The sequence below is a fragment of the Phoxinus phoxinus genome, assembly GCF_949152265.1.
Source record: "Phoxinus phoxinus genome assembly, chromosome: 8".
In the NCBI taxonomy this organism is placed as follows: Eukaryota; Metazoa; Chordata; class Actinopteri; order Cypriniformes; family Leuciscidae; genus Phoxinus; species Phoxinus phoxinus.
In genome coordinates this window covers 1,960,877-1,983,376 of record NC_136883.1, presented here as the reverse complement: position 1 = coordinate 1,983,376, position 22,500 = coordinate 1,960,877, and the positions used below count along the sequence as shown (strand labels likewise).

The window sequence follows — 22,500 nt, the reverse complement described above, 5'->3', positions numbered from 1 at the left end:
CCGAGCCCGTCTCCGGTGAAGCGCGGTGCCTCGCTGACTCGGTGCCCGGAGAGAGAGAGCCCTACACCGGCACAGACGCGGAGAGATTAGCGCGGCTTTACACGACCATTCACGGCAGAAACTCTCCTCTGCCACCCTTCGCCAAACGTCAAAGTCAATGCGGTCCTTGATCAGCGCGCTGGAGCTCATCCGCGTCTCACTAACGCGCTTTCGCTCGGAACACACCGATTAAACCCGCAGACCGCAGATCCGCGCTGCGAGCTCGCGTTACCGGGGAACAGAACGAGGAGCACGGCAGCTCTAGCTGGATTTATCCCGTTCAGGCATCATGGAGTGGTTAATGGGGTGAGTGTGTTTTCAGATCATTGTCCTGATTGACCCGGTGCTCCTGCATCACAGCTGAAGGTGTATGCGAAGAATGTTTAGCTAACGTTCCCGCTGACGTTATTTCTGAACGTTCGAAGCGTTTCAATGACGTTCGAACTCGAGCTGGACGTTTCGAACGTTCAGGGAACATTTAAAAGTAACGTTTTGCGTGACGTTTGAAGAATGATACAATGCATGTTTCAGTGACGCTCGAACTCTAACATCAATAGTAACGTTACGTGACATTTTACTTTTGAATGAATGAAATCAACGATGACTGTAGGCTACAACATCCCATGGATGATGTGTAGATAATGTTTTTGTGCAAACGTTTTTGAGAACATTAAGATCATTTTGAACGTTACTGTAAGCCCGTTTGTTCATAACTCTGAGAGCACCTTGCCTGTTCCGAGAACGGTCTCTGTTAGCTGGGCTGGCGACTGTATGTCAAGTGTTTTGTGCCAATTGTCGCCAAAAATGAGATGTTTGTACAGTTGCAAGCTTGTGTTTCCCGGACGCTGTTGTGCTTTGAACTGTCGTGGTTTGGTGGTGTAACCCACTGATCACGTGCCTGATTCTGTCATATGACGCGCGTGCTATCATCATCATCATCATCATCATCTTCATCTTCATCAGGGGTTGTCAGTCGTTTAGATGCCATGGACCCCAAAATATGACCATCCTCGTCGTGTGACAGACCCCCATCCTAAGATTTTAAATTCATATATATATTTCTATAAACACCTGGAAAAATAATATTATAAATCAAAAATGATTTTCTATTAAGATATATTATATTTTTACTCATTATAGTAATGCACTGCTAAATGTATTTTTTAATGTTAATTTAATTATATTTTTTAACATTTTTCAAACTTTACCTTGAATCTAAAGATGAATTTAACTGATTATTTTTATTTTAGTCACATTTATTTATTTTAATCTAATTTATTTGTTTGCTTAATTATTTGAATCTTATCATTTTTTTAACAATTTTTACAGTTCTTCCTCTAACCTGTCATCGTATTTAGTGTGTTTTAGTATCTACACTAAAAAATGCTGGGTTGTTTCAACACAATTTTTGGGTCAAATATGGACAAACCCAAACGTTGGGTTAATTTTTTTAATTACATTTTTAACCCAATGTTTGGGTTTGTCCATATTTGACCCAAAAATTGGGTTGAAACAACCCAGCATTTTTTAATAGTGTAATAGACTAGTATCCTTTTTGATTTCACTTGTCATCATTAGATACTAATATGTACATATTTCTTGGTTATTAGTAAGCATTTCAATAGTTTAGTAGATACTGTAGTGAGACACAAGTATCCATCCCAATATATGCGTAACATCTATTGTTTTCCTTCTGGAATTTATATTGTGTCTTTAACTCTTGTGCAACATTTTAAATTATGCACAAATATTGTAATCACGTCTGTAATTAATTTTTGTGTAATTGCATCCCTAAACCATGAACCCTGTCCCTAACTTTACACGATCCCAGCTCAATAACAGCACGTAATAAAGACTAATATTACGTATGATTATTGATTTATTTTAAATATGGCTACTTTGTAGTGAACACTAATAAGTTATACGTTCTGCACAGAAGAGATGAGTGTAATTGTTGATGTCTTGCAGCTCTAGATATAGATGTGTCCCTGAAGTGCTTCTGGGTGTGCATGCATGATGATCTTCAGGGTTGTTTGTGCAAATCAGCTTGTCAGATTTGTGTTTTGTGACTGTAATTTGCGTACTTCGATGTGTCATGCACGTTGTTGCCCAAAAAATAGCATGGTCTGACTGCGCTATTAATACAAGCGGCTGAGTTGATGTCTGCTTCCTGAAAAGAGGCGACTCATCGACATGCCTTTAAAACATGTTCAGACTTTATTGAATTCACAGTAATTATGACACAGTTATGGCTCTCAGTGCAAGCATGAACCGATCGCATGCTTTCTTCTTCATCATCCTCATCATTAGCAGGTCTGCTAGAAAACGCATCCAATGCAATCAGTTGTTCACCGTTGATGATAGTATGTTGCATTAATGATTGTGCTTGTTCTTGACCTTTAAACCCTAACTTTCTACACCGGAAACTAGAGCTTGCAGTTGATTAAGTCTCTGATGGACTCATTGTCATTGAAATAATGCTGTGGTCCAAAAGAAAACAGTCTGCATTGTTTTTTCCACAAAGCTTCTTGATTTGGCTTTGTGAATGTGATTCCCACTTCTAGCACTTGAATGGCTTCAGATCTCCTGGAACAGGATTGGCCAGCCCTGATCTAGAGAGATTTTGATTGGACAAAAATCTTTACAGTGCAAGACGAGTCAACAGTTATCGATATCAGACTATACAGAGTGTGTGGGGCAACAGTTCGGGACACACACGACTAATCTGCTCTACCACCTCAACACGAAACATGCTGCACAATATATCGAATTTATCAAAATATCGCAAATGTATATATCGCAATATGCATATCGCAACAGCTTGCAATAAATGGGGTCATGAACAAAAGACACACATTTTCTTAGCTTTAATAAGTATCAGGATATATTTAATTCATACAGTGAAAACTAAGCAATGTTTTATTTTTATATTCTATGATTCAGTGTCTTTTATTAAATAAAGCTAATGTAGGATAACCTGAAGCCCTGAGGTTTACACTGATGTTAAAATAACACTTCTTATGCTACAGTAAAACACTGTTCACTTTCTTGTCATAAAAAGAATGTGAAAAATGTAGGTTATATCATTTTAAATATATTTTAAAGATAATTTAAGTTTATTTTACACACTTTAAGCATTATCGTATCGCATATCGAATATCACATTAAGGAGTTATTATCGCATATCGCATTTTTCTTCAATATCGCAAAGCCCATGTCACTGAATACCAGCATGTATTCACTATAGTGGTGTAAACACAACATCTGTGTGTGCCCGATTTAAAGATTCATTGTTGTGTTGCTTTTTAACTGATTCTGCTCTTTGCATCTTTTTACTGTCTATGGCACGGCACTACTGTAAATAAACTTTTGTACTTGAAGCATTTTCTTTAGTTGACGTATAACAGGTGAAACTCGAACAATTAGAATATCATGCAAAAGTAAAAGATGAAACTAATATAGCCTATTATATAGACTCATTACATGCAAAGTGAGATATTACAAGCCTTTATTTGTTATAATGTTGATGATTATGGCTTACAGCTTATGAAAACCTTTTCACAATATTCTCATTTTGAATTTGGGGTTTTAGGGCTACTTAAAGTCTAGTGTACTTGAATGTTATTTATCTGCAACATTATGTTGTATATTTACAGTTTTGCACAATAAATGTTCTCAAAACTACATACACCGTTTCTTTCTTTCTTTAAAAAAATACATTTAGCAGTTGTTTGGCTTTCCTTAGGGTCTGTGTAACCTGTTCAGAAATGGTTTTATTATAATTTATATATAGTTATCGCAAGAGGCTGCAATGTATTATCGCAATATGGATGTTAGGCCGTATCGCCCATCCCTATGTTATCGTTATCGGCACAATAAGAACATTTGGCCGATTTATTAAAGCCGATAAATAATGCAGTATTTCCTTCAGCTGAGACTCTTCAGATGTGCTCTGTTCATCATGATGGTTTTAAATTGCTTGATTGAAATCATTAAAAAAGTCAGTTTGTGAGACATGTGCAGTGCAAGTCTGTCATATCGGCCACTTATAAGTGTGTGCTTGGGACACGGCTTTTACTGGTGAGACTTTTGTTTTTGTAATCTGCCTCTAAAAATGTGTCTTAATTTGGATTTCGATTTATCAGCCAATATATCGCTCATCGGCTTTTAAATATAAAGAATGATCAGTTATCGGTATCGGCCAACATGTTAATATCGGTGCATCCCTGCATGCAAGTAAAGGGCTTTAAATAAATCTGTTAAAAATTGTCCTACTTCAAAGTTTGTGTTTCTCAGGCCACCAAAATGCTGTTCTGGTTTAAATGAATGGCCAGAACGCATTACAGGTTTTCTGTTTCTGAAACCGGTGTTGTGTAATCGGCCCCTAAGTTAATAACTAATGATTTTTACAGCGGAAATGAATCAATCAAAAGGCTACTTAAGCAGGACAATGGCTTTCTTCTAGATCTGCTGTGTACGGCCAAAACAATCTTTGTTGCATCAATGTCCTGTTGTCACTGTAAAGCTGCTTGAAAACTCTGTATTGTAAAAAGTGCTGTATAAGTGAAGCTGACTTATGACCCCAGAGCTAAGAGGAGTTGTTATCGTCATCTGAAGGGGGACCGGTAATGTCTGTTACGTCACATGCCTTGTGGCTTTTCATTCACTGTGTGTCTCCAGACAGCGACGAGAGATGCATCCATGCCTTCGAAAGGTGTTTTTCTCTTAAGTATCGTGTGTGTGTAGTGGTCAGCTGTCAAATGGTGACTAGTGAAGAGTTACTAATCCTCTCTTTATGAAGAAAATTAGCTCAAATTGTAATGTAAGCATGCTTTTTCTGTAAAGATGCTCTGAAACAATGTATTGTGAAAAATGCTATACCCATAAAGGTTAGGCTACACATTGTTTGTGTAATATATTTAAGGACTGAGTAATATTAAGCAACTATGTATAAGGTTAGGATTTGGTTGAGGGTTAGTTACAAGTAATTATGCATCATTTACTGTTATTACTATGGTAAATGTAACAAGAAAACTGTACAATAAAGTGGGTTACACTTTATTTTAAGGTGTCAGTGTTACAGTGTAAATATATATATTAAGTACTGAGTAATAATAATTCACTAGATGTACTTTTTTTGGTTTGGTTGAGGGTTAGTTGCATGTATTTATGCATAATTTACTGTTAATGCTACGGTAAGTACGTTACATATGTAACAAGGACACTGTAAAATAGTGTTGCCAAAAAGTGTTACCCTAATAAATATGAAAAAAAAAATCAATTACAGCATTAATTTCATTCAGCATGCAAATCTATAAACTTTACTTTCCCAACACTGTAGAAGTTGCTGTTGTTTATCTCTAAAACCTTGCAAATAGCATTATGCCACCAGCTTTCCCCGCTGTAATACAGGAATAACTCCAAAGTTCATGTTTCCTGGTTTAGCATGGAGGCATATATGCAGGATCAGAACGTGTGTCTCCCGGCTGGAGGTTTGGTGTGTTTCTGAGCTCATGGACCGGCTATCAGGCGCCGGCGTCTCTAATGTAAGGGTGTGACTCTCCGAACACAGGTTTGGGCAGCTCAGCACTCCTCGAGAGGAATGTGTGTGTCGGAATGATTGCAAATGTGGTAATCCTGATGCTTGTCTGACACCACGTTTTTAATGATGATGGCATTTATAAAGATAAACAAACTGAGCCAGCTCTGCTGTACGAGTGTCGTCAGTTGTGTCTGTGATTCTCAACTGGTTTGAGTAGTGGTGACCCAACACCGCACACCGTACATTGCGCTAATTAGCCTAATATTTTAGAAATAGAGATTTGTTGTTTAGAAATATGGATAGTTTTCCCCTATTAGACATGCAACCCTCAATTGAGAACTGCTGGTTAATTGTTACTGGAGATGCAAATTGGGGGCTCGTCCGGGATATGAAACTGAAATGAGATTTGTACCTCCAAAGCACATTCACATTTTTCTCTTGCTGTTAAGGTTCAAATCTGAATTGGATGAACTTTAAAGGTTAGTTTAGCCAAAAATGAAATTGATCCCATAATTTACCCCCCCACCCCCCCCCACCCCCCCCCCCCCCCCCCCCCGCCTCTTCCGAGCTTTATAATGGGAGTGAATAGAGCCTGAGATTTTGAAGCCCAAAAAAGTGCATCCATCCATCATAAAAGTAAATCCATACGACTCCAGGCGGTTAATAAAGGCCTTCTGAAGTGAAGCCATGCAGTTTTGTAAGAAAAAAATCCATTTAACTTTATAAACTTCCGGTAACCGGCATACGCGAGTCGAGATCTGGAAGTGACCTCTGAGTAGGAATGGCGAAAACTAAAAAAATTCTTGACCGACCACCGAGCCTCATTATCCGGTTGAAACCGGTTAGCCGATTAGTTTAAAATATGCTACGCTATTTGAAATAACAGCCATTTTGAGCCGCGCCTGCAATTTCGCAACTTTGTCACATCTCTCTGCCGTTCTACCTCCCGCTCACTCACACACACACACACACACACACACATCCCCAGCGCCGCCCTTCCACTCACGTAACTTTTTTAAAAATCCCCAACAGTGCGAAACATGAGTCCCGCAAACGCGGCGCCGAGAAGCTTGTTTGTAATCGGAGGAGAAATGGCTTCTTCGTTTCGAAATGGTTTGGGTACAAGGTGATCGCGTTGAAAATAAAGGCGTTTGTCTAGCGTTAGAAGCTCATTTGAAACATTGCTGCGGCTCATTTAAGAAAGTGACAGCTCCGAAGAGGCTTGCGGGTGTCGCGTTTTCAAGTGATGCATCATAGATGATGTGCTACTGCTGTATTTAAGCGCTGTATCACACAAGTTGCAACTTACATCTGTGTCGTTCTGTTTGGTGAAATGATCCCACACACACACTACTCTTCCTCGCACGCTTCCTCCTGTCGTCTGCCCTGGCGCTAACCTCGAGTGTGTTAGCCTGTAGCCTTTACTTTTCGCAAACCTTGTGAGCGCGCGAACCCAAACGCTGTGACCTCGCGCCAAATGTTTTTATTGGTTAAGTACAAACAGGCGAGTTATGAAAAATTGAGTGTGAGGGATTTGTTCACTTCACACAAAAAGATCTTGGAATGAGATGCTAACTGTAGTAGCGTTTAGTCCACTGTCTATAATAGCCTAATTTAGAGATCACTTTTTAACCGACTACCGACAACTTTGATCGGTTAACGTTGATACGGTCAACCAACGGTCAATCGGTTAACATCCCTACCTCTGACCCGACACATGACGTGTTGACGAACGCGGAAGCGCAGAGGATAGAGCAAAATAAAACACTAATTAAACTTCTAAAATGAGAATTTTTAAAGGCGTCGACTCTCACCTAAGCTTACGCTAATATCCTACGTCATGCGTCGGGTCAAAGGTCATGCATCAAGGTCACTTTTCCACAGGAACTAGACTTGCGTACGGCTGTTACCGGAAGCCAGTGATTATGGTTCATAAAGTTATAAATATCGATATCACTAACCCTTTAAATGCGATCGCTAGAAATGAAGCAAAACATCAGTTTGTCTTTCGTCCCAGTTTGGGCCAGAAGTGCCTTCTGCAGGAACAGATACTGTATGCACTGTGTGTGAAGACATGCTTCCAGTTGACCCTGATAGAAAGTAGGCTTTATATTCTGCAGTTTGGGAGTGTTTGATTCCCAGCACAGCGCCTTTGTCTCCTGTCCCGCTCCTCCGAGGGCTTGAGTAATGTGCTTTTGGAGGTAGTATTAGTTGAGAGCGAGGCAGACTGAAGGAATATCCGTGCCGCATATGTGTGTGTGTTCATGTGGATCAGATCTGTTGTCTGTTCTGCTCTGATGCTAGTGTGTGTAAGTGTGATGGGTATTAGTTGACAGTTTCTTCCACTAGCTGGAAACACACAGAGCTGTGCGGTTCCCATGTGCTTTTCCGAAGCAGCGAGCCGGTCATGACGGAGTCGTGCGGCTTTAGACATGCCTGCCGTGAATGTATACTTTGTTGTCTAACAAGTTTGCGTTATCTTTACCTTTTGCAGTAATAGATGCTGATGCACCAATTAATACATTTTTTACCAAAGTCACAGAAACTGATACTGATGCTGTTCAGGGTGTCGTGTTCTCAAGCAATAAATTAGGCCCCCTGAAATCAAAATCAAGTTTTTTTTTATTAATTTTTTTAGATTTGATGCATATATGAATGTTCGCCTTAAGGTTATAAATAAGCTGGTGTGTTCCAAAACAATGACAACATTAACATTTAGGAGATATTTAGCATTCAAAACTTAGTCTCTCACTTCTTCTGTTAAAATGGATCACAGATTTTTATGACATCACCGCAGGCTTCAGCTACTCATCACATTTCCTGTCCAATCAAATACTCTAGAATCTGAAGCTCCGCCCCCTATGCTATAAAGTAGGGATGCTCATTCCGGTTAATTTTCCCGACCGACAACTGCCGCTCGTTATCCGATTATTAACCGTTAACTGATAAGATTATAATATTGAATTGACATTAAATAAAAATAAAGTTAACAAGTGTCTGTGACCCGTTAAAAATACAAAAAAAATTATAAAGTTTTTTTTTTTTTTACGTTCAAACAGCAGCAGAACAGATCAACAACAGAACCTGAATCCACATCCAATGATCACGCATTTCTGACAGTGACAACAGAGAAAAACAGAATTAAATAATATATATATATATAAAAAAAAAAACTAAAATAGGCCTACACTAAATATATTTCTTTAAACTTAAATAATTAACAAATTAAGATGACAAGAGGAAAACACTGAATCAGGTTGAAGCTTTGAAAAATAATAATAATAATTTTTTCCCCATCAGGCTGTTTTTCGTCAAATAAAAATAGCAGGCCTACCTCAATCCACAGCTTGTCTAGTTTTAAACAAAAGTAACATGTCTACATGATGTGGGTTAGTCTCGTCTCCGATGGCACAGATGTCCCGGGAATACAGAGATAGCGTATCGCTAGAGTGGCTAACTTCGGAAAGCGCCTTTCGTTTGCTTCGCAAGTGATAGCCTATTGCGTTGTTAACTTGCACTACTGCTTTATTTTAACACCGCGTAGCATATTTTGCAAGTAACTTCGTCGCCCTTTCTGTGAAATGTCCCACACAGTAGGCTTCTTCTTTTCGCTTGCTTCTCTTTAGCTTCTATTTAGCTTGCTCAGCTGTCTTTAGGCGCGTGCGGTTGCGCGTGCCGACGCAACCCGTGAGTTAACAAATATAGGCTATATACTATTATTTATTTTTTAACCATGCAGCAAACAAGCAACAAAAAAAGCTAAAGATATATATATATTTTATTTTTTTACTTTTAAACCGTTTAACTGATAGTATTAATCGGTCAGAATTTGTACTCTCGGTTAACGGTTAAACGGTCAATATGAGCATCCCTACTATAAACACCACCATTGAATCCAGCGCTTCATCAGCGTTAGGATTCGCTTCCATGGGGCTGTCAGTCTGTGAGGGAAACTAAATGCTATTGGCTGCTTGAAAAAGGGGGAGGAGCCATTCAATATGTCCCGCCTTAGCTTCCAGTTTCAGTGGAAATTACGTCATCGCATTAAACAAAGCTGCGCTCTCCAAGGCACTTCAGTGGGCTTATAATTAACTTTATTAGTAAAGTCCTTACGATATTTCAGCTGAACAAGTTTTACATATTGCAACTCGAGCATCCTTATTGGTCACAGTGAAATAGAGCACAAAAAAATCTACACTGCTCACATGTTCATCTGTTGAGTTCCTAAATGTTTCTCGGCAAAACCACAACGAATGTATTTTTACCGTTTCGGCCAAATATTTTGGTTCCTGAAATGACTAGTTGAGACTGACATACATTATTGAAACTCTTACATATTTATAATTGAAGTAAACATCAGCCTACTTAATTTTTCATGTAGTTATTTTAGTAAACCGTAAGTACACTGCAATTGCATAAAATGTCTGTGACCCAAGTTTGAGTTTTGACGCATGTTTCTCTGAGCGGAGTTGTGTGTGTGTGTGTGTGTGTGTGTGTGTGTGTGTGTGTGTGTGAAGGTCTCTGATTATAGAGACCGGATATGTGAAGGAACTGGTGTAAGAGTTGCCCACTGAGACCGAGTGGCTGGGATCAGTCTGTTCTGTGGTCGAACTGATAAACCATGTAGTTGGTTACATCAGCAGCGCTCACTTAAGAAGCAATGACTGTCAGGCTTCCCACGGGTCCTTGAATGTTTGTGAATATGAAAACAAAAATTCAAGGCCCTGGAAAGTTGAACATACACAGATACAGGAGGTCCTTGAAAGTGCTTGAATTTATTTTGTGCAAGAAGTTTTTTCTAAAAAAATCCATAATTATTCCCTCCGGTGCGCTGATGTGTTATTTCTCCGTCACTTCATGGCCTAGTACACTAGCTAGCTTGGTTTACGTTAGTTACACACGCATTTACGCGTTGTTAATTGTTTTCTGCGTGAGGTACTTTGTGTTGTACGTTGCCATGACGTTCACGCACGCAAAACTGTAACTATGTATCTTACAGGGTGACACGATGTAACCTTGCTCTCACGTGACATTAAGTCCTTGTCCTTTAAAGGTATTGGAAAGTCCTTGAATTTGAAGTTAACCGAGGTGTGTGAAGTGGACTTTGTAACGTGATTATAGTTTGTATCGAATGAACTGAAAACTGCTTCTTGTCCTCGTGTGTATCCTCCTGAAGGAGTGTGATGAATGCGCTGACAGAAAGCATGCGCCGTAAACTGCTGCACTTCCTATTTCTGCTGTAGAAAATGTATGTAACCTTGTGCTCTAGAATAGAGAAAAGAGGAGGTTGTGGTGAAGGCAAGCGGCCTCTGTCACGTCTATTTTCCCTCTCGGGCTTTTAGCATGTTTATTTTCAGACGTAGTTTTGCAGAGTTCGGGTGATTGTCAGACTGAATCTCCAGCAGTCTTTGTCCTGTAGTTTCTAGAGATGCAAATTAAAGTGTAAATCCATTTAGTCATCATTGTAACTCGCCTTCATGTCATTTCAAACCTGTATGACCAATAGCGGCGTCACAATATATCGCAACACAAAAATGCAACAATATGTATCGTAGAGAAACATGTATTGCAATATTAAAAATGACTGTGCTTTAAAAAATTAAAGTTTACAGAGTTTGTCTCAATACTACATTAAAGTACTATATAAACGCAGTGTTGAATATAATGTGAAACTCGAAACATTATTATTATATTTTTATTATTAATGCTGAGAACAGGAACATACAAAAGAGAAAGTATACATCACATATCAACCAAAACAATAATAAAGGAGACAATAGCAAATAGGACAAAAAATATACATTTGTAAAATGCATTAAAAATAAAAAATAAATAAATAAGAGGTAGGGCCAGATTGCATCACATAAAGATGTTCACATTAAGAGATCAAAAGCAGCACAAATTCGAACAGTTCTTATAGCTTTCTTATTAGTAGATACTGAAATCACATTTAGATAATTTTCTATTTCTTTTAAGAAGACTGAGAAGACAGGTTTACTGTTTGAAAATGTGCATTTGTGAATGTATAATTTGCTAAAATAATTAAATTAATAACAAAACATATATTTTCGTTTGTGGGGTCTGAGTCAAAGTACCCAAATATAATGTTTCTCAATCTCATATGTGTTGAGAAGCCTGGCCAAATCTTACTTGACAAATGCATCAATAATATCCTTCCAATGGATGCTTCTGAGTGACACGACCAAAATATGCAAACCACTGTTTCATCAGAATTCAAACAAAAAGAGCATGTTAGCTCAATGTCAGACTTAAATCTTTGTATAAATGTATTAACAGGACAGAACCTGTGCATGAGCTTACATTAGATTTATTTCACTTTATTTGTAAGAAAGAATTTCTGCTGTGAAGACCAGATTTTTTTTCCAATTAAGATTAACAAACAAAACTCGAAACATTAGAATATGGTGCAGAAGGTCTGAGTGACGTCAGGGTCGTGGTGGGGAACGTGTGTGTGTGTGTGTGTGTGTGTGTGTCGCTCTGCCTGGGCATGAGGATGAGGAGAAACACACTCCCTTCAGGCCCGGGTGCTTTTTATAGCTCATCCCCGCCAGTGAAGCCGAGACGAGAGAGTTTAGAGGAGGATGTTGGAGACGTTCGCATCGCTCTCCTCGACATCACATCCGGCACGCGAAGAGCTTGTGGCGCTTTAGACCGGAAGCGGCTATCTTTAGACCCGGCTGAGACTGTCACGCTGGCTCTGAAGTGAAGTCAGCCCGCACGATTAATCCACATCTAACCCCGATCGTGGCGCGTCTTAGTGCGGTTAGCAAAGTGCAAAGGCTGCGATTTAATTGCATGTTTAAGAGTGAATCTGCTCTTTAGTTCGTCACTTTAATGTGCATTTAATATTAAAATTATTACTATTATTTGATAGCCATATTGGTATATAATCGCAAAATATCTCTCTCTCTCTCTCTCTCTCTCTCTCTCTCTCTCTCTCTCTCTCTCTCTCTCTCTCTCTCTCTCTCTCTCTCTCTCTCTCTCTCTCTCTCTCTCTCTCTCTCAGCAGAAACATCCTCACTTTCTGCAGCATTTTAACATCTGTCATTCACAAAGATTGAAAATTGATTAAAACGCAAAGGTCCTTGCACACAGAGTCAAAGTGTTGCATGTTAAAATAAATAAATATGACCTGTCAATCACGTTTACACACTGCCACAACTTTCGTCCGTTATGGAAAAATTTGGATTGTTTTCGATTTTATGCGAGCAAGCCTTTTGAGACGTGTTTTGACCATTCAGAGCCACCAAATGACGAATACAAAAACATGCATACACACATTTCAGACTCAGACTGTGCGAGGACCTTTAGTGACCCTGGATCACAAACCCAGTCTGGAGCCGCACGGGTATATCTGTGGCAATAGCAACTATACATCGTATGGGTCAAAATTATCCGTTTTTCTTTTATGCCAAAAATCATGAGGATATTAAGATCATGTTCCATGAAGATATTTAGTAAATGTCCTACCGTAAATATATAAAACATGTATTTTTGTGAGTGAGTGCAGCACAATCGTGAACATAAATGCACAACTTTAAAGGAGATTTTCTCAATGTTTACATTTTTTTTTTCTCCCTCAGATTCCAGATTTTCAGTAGTTGTGTCTCGACCAAATATTGTCCTATCCTAACACACCACACATCAATGGAGAGATTATTTATTCAGCTTCCATATGACGTATACATCTCAATTTAAAAAAATGACCCATGTGACTGGTTTTGTGGTCCAGGGCCACATATGTCCTGTACCTGTACAGATCGATCTCGGCGTACTGTATGTCTATGTAACTGTTGAAGCGGATGCATGTCGTACCCGTGTGCACAACACACACTCCACCGCGAGCGAGCCGTATGCACACGGTCCGCCGTGAGATTACCGCTGCTGTGTGTAAAGGCCAGGCAAGCGTGTGCACGTTGTTGACCTGTAGTAGCCTTCTCACAGTCAGAACGAATAAGATTGCACGAAATAATCTCCTGTAAAATCACTTCTGAGCTGTTCAGGGATCAGCCGTTTGCCAGGCCGAGCGGATGCCTGTCCTATAGCACTTCTGTCACGAGTCGTGAGCTGGTTTTGGTCTTGATTTAAACATTTAACGGTTTTGTTAGGACAGATAGCTGGTGTTTGTCATGCCTCATTCATTTTGTTTTTAGCTTGTATTGCTAACTTTGAAAAAAAAAAAAAAAAGTTTGTTTGCTTACCAAAGATAGCCTGACATCAGTGGAAATCTATTATTTAAGTCTCAGAAAGGTTTGCTTAACATTTCCATGCACAGCAGTGATGCTGTAAAGAACAAATAAATGTTTTTGATGAACTAATAGCTAGGGCTGTAATCTCCTAGTCGATTAGTCGATTGTTGGTCGATACGTTCTGGCTCGACCAAAATTCTGATTGGTCGATTTTTTGGCGCGTTCATTTCATTAGTTTTGACGCGTTCATTTCATCCGTTTTCCCGCGTTCGTTTCATCAGTTTTGCCGCGTTCGTTTCATCAGTTTTGCCGCGTTCGTTTCATCAGGTGGAAAGCACTAATTGCTAATGGGGGTGTTTTCAGAGCACCCCTGTTTCACAGGTAACAGTCTGTCTTCAGAACACCCCCCTTGTTTTCACTTCTTTTGGATTAGCCCAACCCACCGGAGAAGAGAGACAGATAGAAGAAAGTAGGCTACTAGAAGGTTTGCTGAATATTATTTATTTAATTGTGAGAGCGTTTAATTCATAGTCAGTCCTCTTCTACCATGTCAACAAAGACATCGGCAGTGTAGCAGCATTTTTTTTTTTTTTATAGAAAACGGGAAATTTATGATTGTTTGCGCTGTTTGTATTAGTTTTGAGCCTGTTTATTTTCAGTTATGCACTTTATTTCGTTTTTGCTCTTGATCTGGTTTGTTTAATAAATATTATGTTTTTATTAAAATGGACGTGCCTTTTGTGTTTAAGAGTAAAGCTTTAAGTTAATAGTCTATTCGTGTCTCAGCCGCGAAGCCGCGCTCCTGTGTTCAGCCTCACTCTGCGAGCTGCTTCGAGCTGTCAGTTATTATAATACATATGATAAAAACAATTGTCTAAATTATGTTGCATATTCCTCAAAAGTTCTTGTGATGATATCACTAGTTGACAACAGTACTATTTTCGGAAATCATAGGCTATGACTATGATATTGCGCAGGTGCACGTGATGCAACGCTGTCAGAGCCGACAGATCGAGTGTCAGACTCATTTCAGTGCAAAATAATTAGGTCAAAAACGATTTAATATACTGCAAATAGCCTACTATTTTTTATGTTTATTTATAATTCATTTAGGCGGACAACAAGGCTACCAAGTACTGCGCACAGTGCGCAGCTAATTAATTTAACGTTTTTTTTTTCCTAACGTCATTTTTAGTCGATTTTTAGTCGAAAATTTCAGGACTTTAGTCGACCAAGATTTCCTTTGGTTGATTACAGCCCTACTAATAGCTCATTCAGAAGCTGTTTTTTTTTATTATATTAGGCTAGTTAGTGTAAGATTTGAACATTTTGAGCTTTATGATGCTTGAAGCTTCACCTAAAAATGTAAATAGTCATTGAATTATAGTTACTCACCCTCAAGTTGCTCCAGATCCATGAGACTTTAGTTTATCATAATGTAGAGCTCATCAAATATTGCAAACAGAAGCTCAACAAGGTTTGTTCTTGTGCGTCAACCAATCACATTTGAGCTTTTGTTGACCATATTTGACGTGCTCACGCGCGTTGATCATGTTTATATGGGAATAAAAGCCTAAATAAATCTGCAAAACTCCAATTGCAGTGTACTTGCGGTTCACTTAAATAACTACATGGAAAAATAAAGTAATGTTTACTTCAAGGACTTCAATAATGCATGTCAGGCTCAACTAGTGATTTCAGGTTTTGGTAATATTTTTAACAAGTACACACTTAACAGGTAAACGTGAGCAGTGTGAATAAATCTGTGATCATATCGGTTCAGAATACTTGGATTAAACCGCATAATTCATATTACTTTGATGTCTTGGGGAACATTTTGAAGCGTTTTCTGTAATGGACTGAAATTGCTCGGGTGGGGACAATAAAGCTTGTGAATGAATTTGAATTTCTTTGGATTTCAAGCTAACGTGACACTGCTCTCTAGATCATTGCACATCACGCTGCGGTGTCTCGATCTGTTTTATTAGGTTGTAGCTTTATGCAAACGTGCATTATATCATCACCTGACGTCTTTTGCTGTAGTCTCCGGCCGGTTTCTGAGTTCTCAGCAGGTGCTGTAGTTGCAGTGTTGCAGAATGCCTGTCTTTTGTCGTCCATGTAGATTTTAAATGCCTTGTCCTTAATCACATCTACATGTCAGTGGTGTCGGCACTGAGTAATAGTGTTATATACGCCATTCTTGCCCCGGCTTGGATTCGCAGCTCTTCTGAACTCCACATGTCTTGCACACACACGCTCCTCATGCACATGTTGACCGAGGGCCTGGAGTGAGTGAGCGCAGCGTCCTCGTCTGAGCGTTATGTAAGTGTCATCCAGCTGTGGAGGGAATGCTCTTCAGTTAATGCTGTGTAATCCAGCACTGCTGATGCTGATGCGCATAGACATGGAGATCCTCCCTTCAGTCTCCAGATCCCAGCAGAACCTCTTCCTGGAGGATTAGCGGATAGCACTGGGAAAATACAATCCATAATGTTTGCTTGCATTGCATTGCTTTTAATGCTTTCACATAGCATGCAATATGTCCGTGCTCTTTTTAATTTGAAGAGTCTAATGTACTATGAAGTTATAATGGAACATGCACACACATCTCCCCGCCCAGTCTGCCCAGACCATGTTGAAACTAATCTGGTAAGATGGGTCACTCAGTCATCCTGTGACATCACAACCATGAGGACATTAAAATATGACCACCTACATACCTTTGTATATATATATATTATATCAGTGATTTGGCCTGAACACTGAAGTGCACAATTAGACCGAGGTGAGCTAATTATAACAGCTCGTTCACAATATCGTTTAGGCTACTGTGTGGGAATGGTCATGTTTATTTGTTTATGCATTAATTTATTGATGCATTTATGTTTTGATGCACTTATTTTTTTGCATTTATGCATGTATGCATTGGTGCATTTGATGCATTTATTTATGTATTTATTGATGCATGCATTTATTTACGAATGCATTTATGCATTTATTTACATGTGTAAAATGCATATTTATGCATATTTTTGCATGCATGCATGTATTTGGGTCTCCTGGGTGATTTTTTTTTTTTTTTTTTTTTAGGTGGTTTCTCAGTAGCCCATGTCAAAACTAATTGACTTCTCTAAGCCCCGCCTTCAATAGTACTGACCAATCGAACCCTAACTTCACTATTTTCTCAGATAACAAGCTTTTGCGCTTCTCTAATGTAAGATAAGTGCGATGAGATTTTGATGCAAGTTATCCAAAATGCTGTAATAGTTGCTGGTAAATAACAGTGAATTTGCAGAGGATACAAGCTGTATTTTCCAAAGTTGATTCTGTAAATGTGTCGTCCTCATTCTCAAAGGAACATGTAGATCATCGATTTACTCCAAGGTCAATTTAATGTTATTAACTTTTCATATTGGATCAGGGCAGTGAGTCTAAAGATTACCCAGTACATGCGCTGTAGAAACCTTGGGAACAAATAGAAACAAATTTCATGAAAAACAGATTCAAATGCTTTGAAATGACATTCAAGCCCTTGTGAGAATATTATCCATAATATATAAGAATAATATATTTTTTAGCACAAGTACATGTGACCCTAGATCACAAAACCTCGAGTCGCACGTGTATATTTGTGGCAATAGCTAACAATACAAATGATACATTTTTTATTTTATGCCAAAAATCATTAGGATATTAAGTAAAAAAATACCCATGTGACTGTTTTTGTACTCAGGGTCACATATATATGTTTAAACCATGCATTGCTACAGAAAACACACATGCAAACACACACACGCAAGCACACGCACACGCACACACACCGCTCCTGCTCCTGCCCAGGCTTGCTGAAACACACAGGGTTTCCTCGCCCTGTTCAGGCTCAGCTTGTTCTGCTGTTTAGGTTTATTCACACAGTCTCTTGTGCTTTAGTCTCGGCATCGCTCCTCAGCGGTTGATTGGATGGTAACAGGACATGAGGTCATTATCTTTCACTCTTTCACAACATGCTTTTCACAACCGGCTTTAAAGGCCTTTTCATGAGCATCAGCTGTGCGTTCAGAGGCAGAAATGAAGACAGAATCATGTAGATGCCACTGATCATCAGTCATCCACTCCCTGTGCCGGATATAAACAAAATAAATCATTGAAATTAACATGTATTTAATGTTTGTAAATTACTATTTTCTAAATTAGTAACCATTCAAAATAATAATGCTGTTTAATTCAGTAAGTACAGTATTCTGGTTTTCATTAAAAAATAAAATTATGACATATAATATAGTTGTTTACACATAATTTTATATTATATTGTGTATATATATCATATAATATAAAAGTAACAATTCAAAATAATAAATATTAATGATTTATAAACTTGTATATGTGTACAATTGTAAGGAATTACTTAAAATATTACATGCTAGTAATATTAATCTTATATTTTATATTAAGTCACACTTAAAAATAAGGTTGCTTCTTTAATTAAATTAGTTCTCTTTTTTTAAATCCTGTAATGTGTAAAATACAGTGATTAGTTCCTGAGTCAAGAAAGATGTAGCAGTTCATGTGTGAGTAGAGGGGCGGTGGAGTTGTGTGCAGTGCATTGTGGGATTGCTGGCGGTATAATGCAGTGAAGTGTGTGTTGAGTGTGTGTGTCTGTGCTGATCCAGCAGAGGGTGCTGAGACACTGCTGTTTGCTCTCTCTGATTTCACACACACTCTCCCTGATACTGGTTTGCTGTGGGTTTGTGTGGCATTGTAAAACCACTATGCACCAATCTGACTTCATTACTTCTGTCCACAATGAGTGCAGATTTTATTGTAGATTAATACTGTGTATATATAAGTATTTAGTGAAGAAAGCACTGTTGATGAACCTGTACCTTTACCTCTTTGTGTGTGTGTGTGTGTGTGTGTGTGTGTGACTGTCTGACTGTGTGTGTGTGACTGTCTGACTGTGTGTGTGTGACTGTCTGACTGTGTGTGTGTGACTGTCTGACTGTGTGTGTGTGACTGTCTGACTGTGTGTGTGTGTGAGACTGTCTGACTGTGTGTGTGTGACTGTCTGACTGTGTGTGTGTGACTGTCTGACTGTGTGTGTGTGTGAGACTGTCTGACTGTGTGTGTGTGAGACTGTCTGACTGTGTGTGTGAGACTGTCTGACTGTGTGTGTGTGTGTGTGAGACTGTCTGACTGTGTGTGTGAGACTGTCTGACTGTGTGTGTGAGACTGTCTGACTGTGTGTGTGAGACTGTCTGACTGTGTGTGTGAGACTGTCTGACTGTGTGTGTGTGAGACTGTCTGACTGTGTGTGTGTGAGACTGTCTGACTGTGTGTGTCTGACTGTGTGTGTGTGTGTGTGAGACTGTCTGACTGTGTGTGTGAGACTGTCTGACTGTGTGTGTGAGACTGTCTGACTGTGTGTGTGTGAGACTGTCTGACTGTGTGTGTGTGAGACTGTCTGACTGTGTGTGTGTGAGACTGTCTGACTGTGTGTGTGTGAGACTGTCTGACTGTGTGAGTGACTGACTGTCTGACTGTGTGAGTGACTGACTGTGTGTGTGTGTGTGTCTCTGACTGTCACTGTCTGTCTGTCTGTCTGTCTGTCTGTCTGACTGTCTGTCTGACTGTGTGTGTGTGTGACTGTCTGACTGTCTCTCTGACTGTGTGTCTGTCTGTCTGACTGTGTGTCTGTCTGTCTGTCTGTCTGACTGTCTTTCTGACTGTCTTTCTGACTGTCTTTCTGACTGTCTTTCTGACTGTCTTTCTGACTGTGTGTGTGTGTGTGTGTGTGACTGTCTGTCTGTCTGTCTGTCTGTCTGTCTGTCTGTCTGTCTGTCTGTCTGTCTGTCTGTCTGTCTGTCTGTCTGTCTGACTGTCTGTGTGTGTGACTGTCTTTCTGACTGTGTGTGTGTGTGACTGTCTGTCTGTCGGTCTGACTGACTGTGTGTGTGTGTGTCTGTGTGTGTGACTGTCTGACTGTCTTTCTGTCTGTCTGACTGTCTGTCTGACTGTGTGTGTGTGTGTGTGTGTGTGTGTGTGTGTGACTGTCTTTCTGACTGTGTGTCTGTCTGTCTGTCGGTCTGACTGACTGACTGTGTGTGTGTGTGTCTGTCTGACTGTGTGAGTGAGTGTGTCATTGTCTGACTGTGTGTGTGAGTCTGACTGTGTGTGTGTGTTTGTGTGTGAGTCTGACTGTGTGTGTGTGTTTGCACTACCCAAATCCTCTGTTGTTTTCCAGGGTGTGGGTTTCATTAGCATGGATCTATTTTTGTAATGTGTGTCATGGTAAACTGAGAGTGAGATGGATGTGTTTGCTGTAGAGATGAGTCCTGAGCCGATCACACACACACACACACACACACACACACACACACACACACACACACACACACACACACCAGTGTTTCGATCTGTAGTCGTGTTGTGCCTGAGATTTCTGCATCAAAGTTGAGCTAGCAGTTCCTAGAGTTTATGTGCAGTAGTTCCCGTTCCCGTGACCAATCAGGATTCAGGAGTGTCTAACACACTCTCACATTCCCGTTTCAGTGTGTGTGTGTGTGTTTGGGATGAACTGATACTAAAATCTGCAGTGTTTAGTTTTATAGCTGCTCTGGAGTCACTCCTCTAAACCAAACCTCATCCGGTCCCGTCCCACACACATCAGCGGTGTGTGTGTGTGTGTGTGTGTCCCAGTTCAGCTCTCCTTTACAAGAAGAACATTTATACTTCCCTCAGTTGTGTGTGTGCGAGCGCGTGCAGTGACGGGTTAAAAGACGACGGCCTCCTCTATTTCTGTCCCGGGTCAGTCAGCCGACTCACAATTAGTGGCTAATGAAGTTCTGATGAACGTGAAGTGGAAACCAAACACCAAACCATGATTTCTGAGAGCGATACACCGCTTTCCACAACGATCCGAGTGTCTAATGCATTACTGAATATTTCATAACTGTAATTTAATTATTAGTATATGAACTGAACGTAAGGTTTTCGGACACTTAACTGCATGTTATTTACAATAAAATTACAATATATTATATTTTAAATTTGTTAAATGCAGTTAGTTGACCTTGAGTGTTTTTGACTCACTAGGACTTCAGTACATCGCTATGTAATTTATAATAACTATTTATAATTATATTTTTTTATATTTGAAATATGGTTAGTTACTGCTGAATGTACTGAAAGACATTAATAGTAAACTAAAATATACTTTAATGTAATTTATTTTGAAACATGTATGTTATGTATTCAATTTTTAATTACACATTTGTAATTTGCAATTTGCTACATTTAAAATATAAGCTGAAATGTAATATAAATTATCAATACAGTTTCAATTATAATCAAGTACTTGTTTACATGTGCTTTAGTATGTACACTTTAAAATAAGTTTAGGCTACTTCTATAAAGCACAACAAAACATTATTAAACATGATACAAAATTAACTTTTTTCAGTCATGGAAGTCTACACCCTTTAAGTGCACTTAAGTTCACTTTTATTTCTTTAATGATATTATATTATCTGCATATATATATTTATTAAATATATACTTTAGGGATGCATGATATGTTGATACCGGCCGATATGTTTTTTTTTTTTTTATGTTATCGGTATCGGCCCGATATATAAAAGCCGATAAATGTTTTATTTCCTTAATCTGAGACTCTTCAGATGCGCACTGTTCATCATGATGGTTTTGAATTGCTTGATATATGATTAAAATCACTTCAAAAAAGGAAAATACGGTTTAGTGCAGGGGTACTCAAGTTCAGATGCCAAGGGGGCCACATGTTAATCACATAAAATGTGAAGGGCCACAAATTACAACTTACAATATTTTCACTCATTTAGAAATGCAGTTTATTACCTATCTTGGTAAGTCTTGCTAGTCTTTGTCCTATTTAAAGTAATTCTGAACATGAAATAAAATAATTAATCTGAACTTTAGTGCAACACGTACAGCGCAAGTCTGTAATATCGGCCACATCAAATTATAATGAGAACATTATAAGTGTGTGCTTGACACGGCTTTTACTGGTGAGACTTTTGTTTTTGTAATCAGGCTCTCAAAAATGATATAAATTTGGATTTAGATTTATCGGCCAATATATCGGTTATTGGCTTTCAAATTTAATAAATAATCGGCCAAAATGTTCATATCAGTGCATCCCTAATATACTTTTAATATTTAAAGTAACAGTACAAGAGCACATTCAGTAGAATTAAACACTTCTTTTTCACGAGATTAAACCGTGAGATTAATCATCTTAATTTTTTTTTTCTTAATTTTAAGTATTTAAGTAATACAGGTGAAACTGGAAAAATTTGAATATCATGGAAAAGTTCATTTATTTCAGTAATTGTTTAAAAGGTGAAACTAATATGTTATATAGACTCATTACATGCAAAGTGAGATATTTCAAGCCTTTATTTGTTATAATGTTGATGATTATGGCTTACAGATTATGAAAACCTAAAATTCAAAATGATAATATTGTGAAAAGGTTTTCATAAGCTGTAAGCCATAATCATCAAAATTATAACAAATAGGCCTAGTCTTGAAATATCTCACTTTGCATGTAATGAGTCTATATAATATTATTAGTTTCACCTTTTAAGTTTAATTACTGAAATAAAGGAACTTTTTGCACGATATTCAAATTTTGCCAGTTTCATCTGTACACTCAAATTAAGAATTTTATTT

The 22,500-nt window shown here is 38.7% G+C and overlaps 1 protein-coding gene across 1 annotated transcript in view; it reads left to right on the top strand.

The window, feature by feature from the left end:
* Positions 1 to 22,500, top strand: part of mob2b (MOB kinase activator 2b) — a 52,153-nt gene that overhangs the window by 198 nt on the left and 29,455 nt on the right. The window contains exon 1 of the mRNA XM_079620080.1: positions 1 to 345. This exon is cut by the window's left edge and continues 198 nt beyond it. Within this exon, the coding sequence (XP_079476206.1) occupies positions 329 to 345 (17 nt within the window). The 5' untranslated portion in view covers positions 1 to 328. The remainder of the gene's footprint in view (positions 346 to 22,500) is intronic.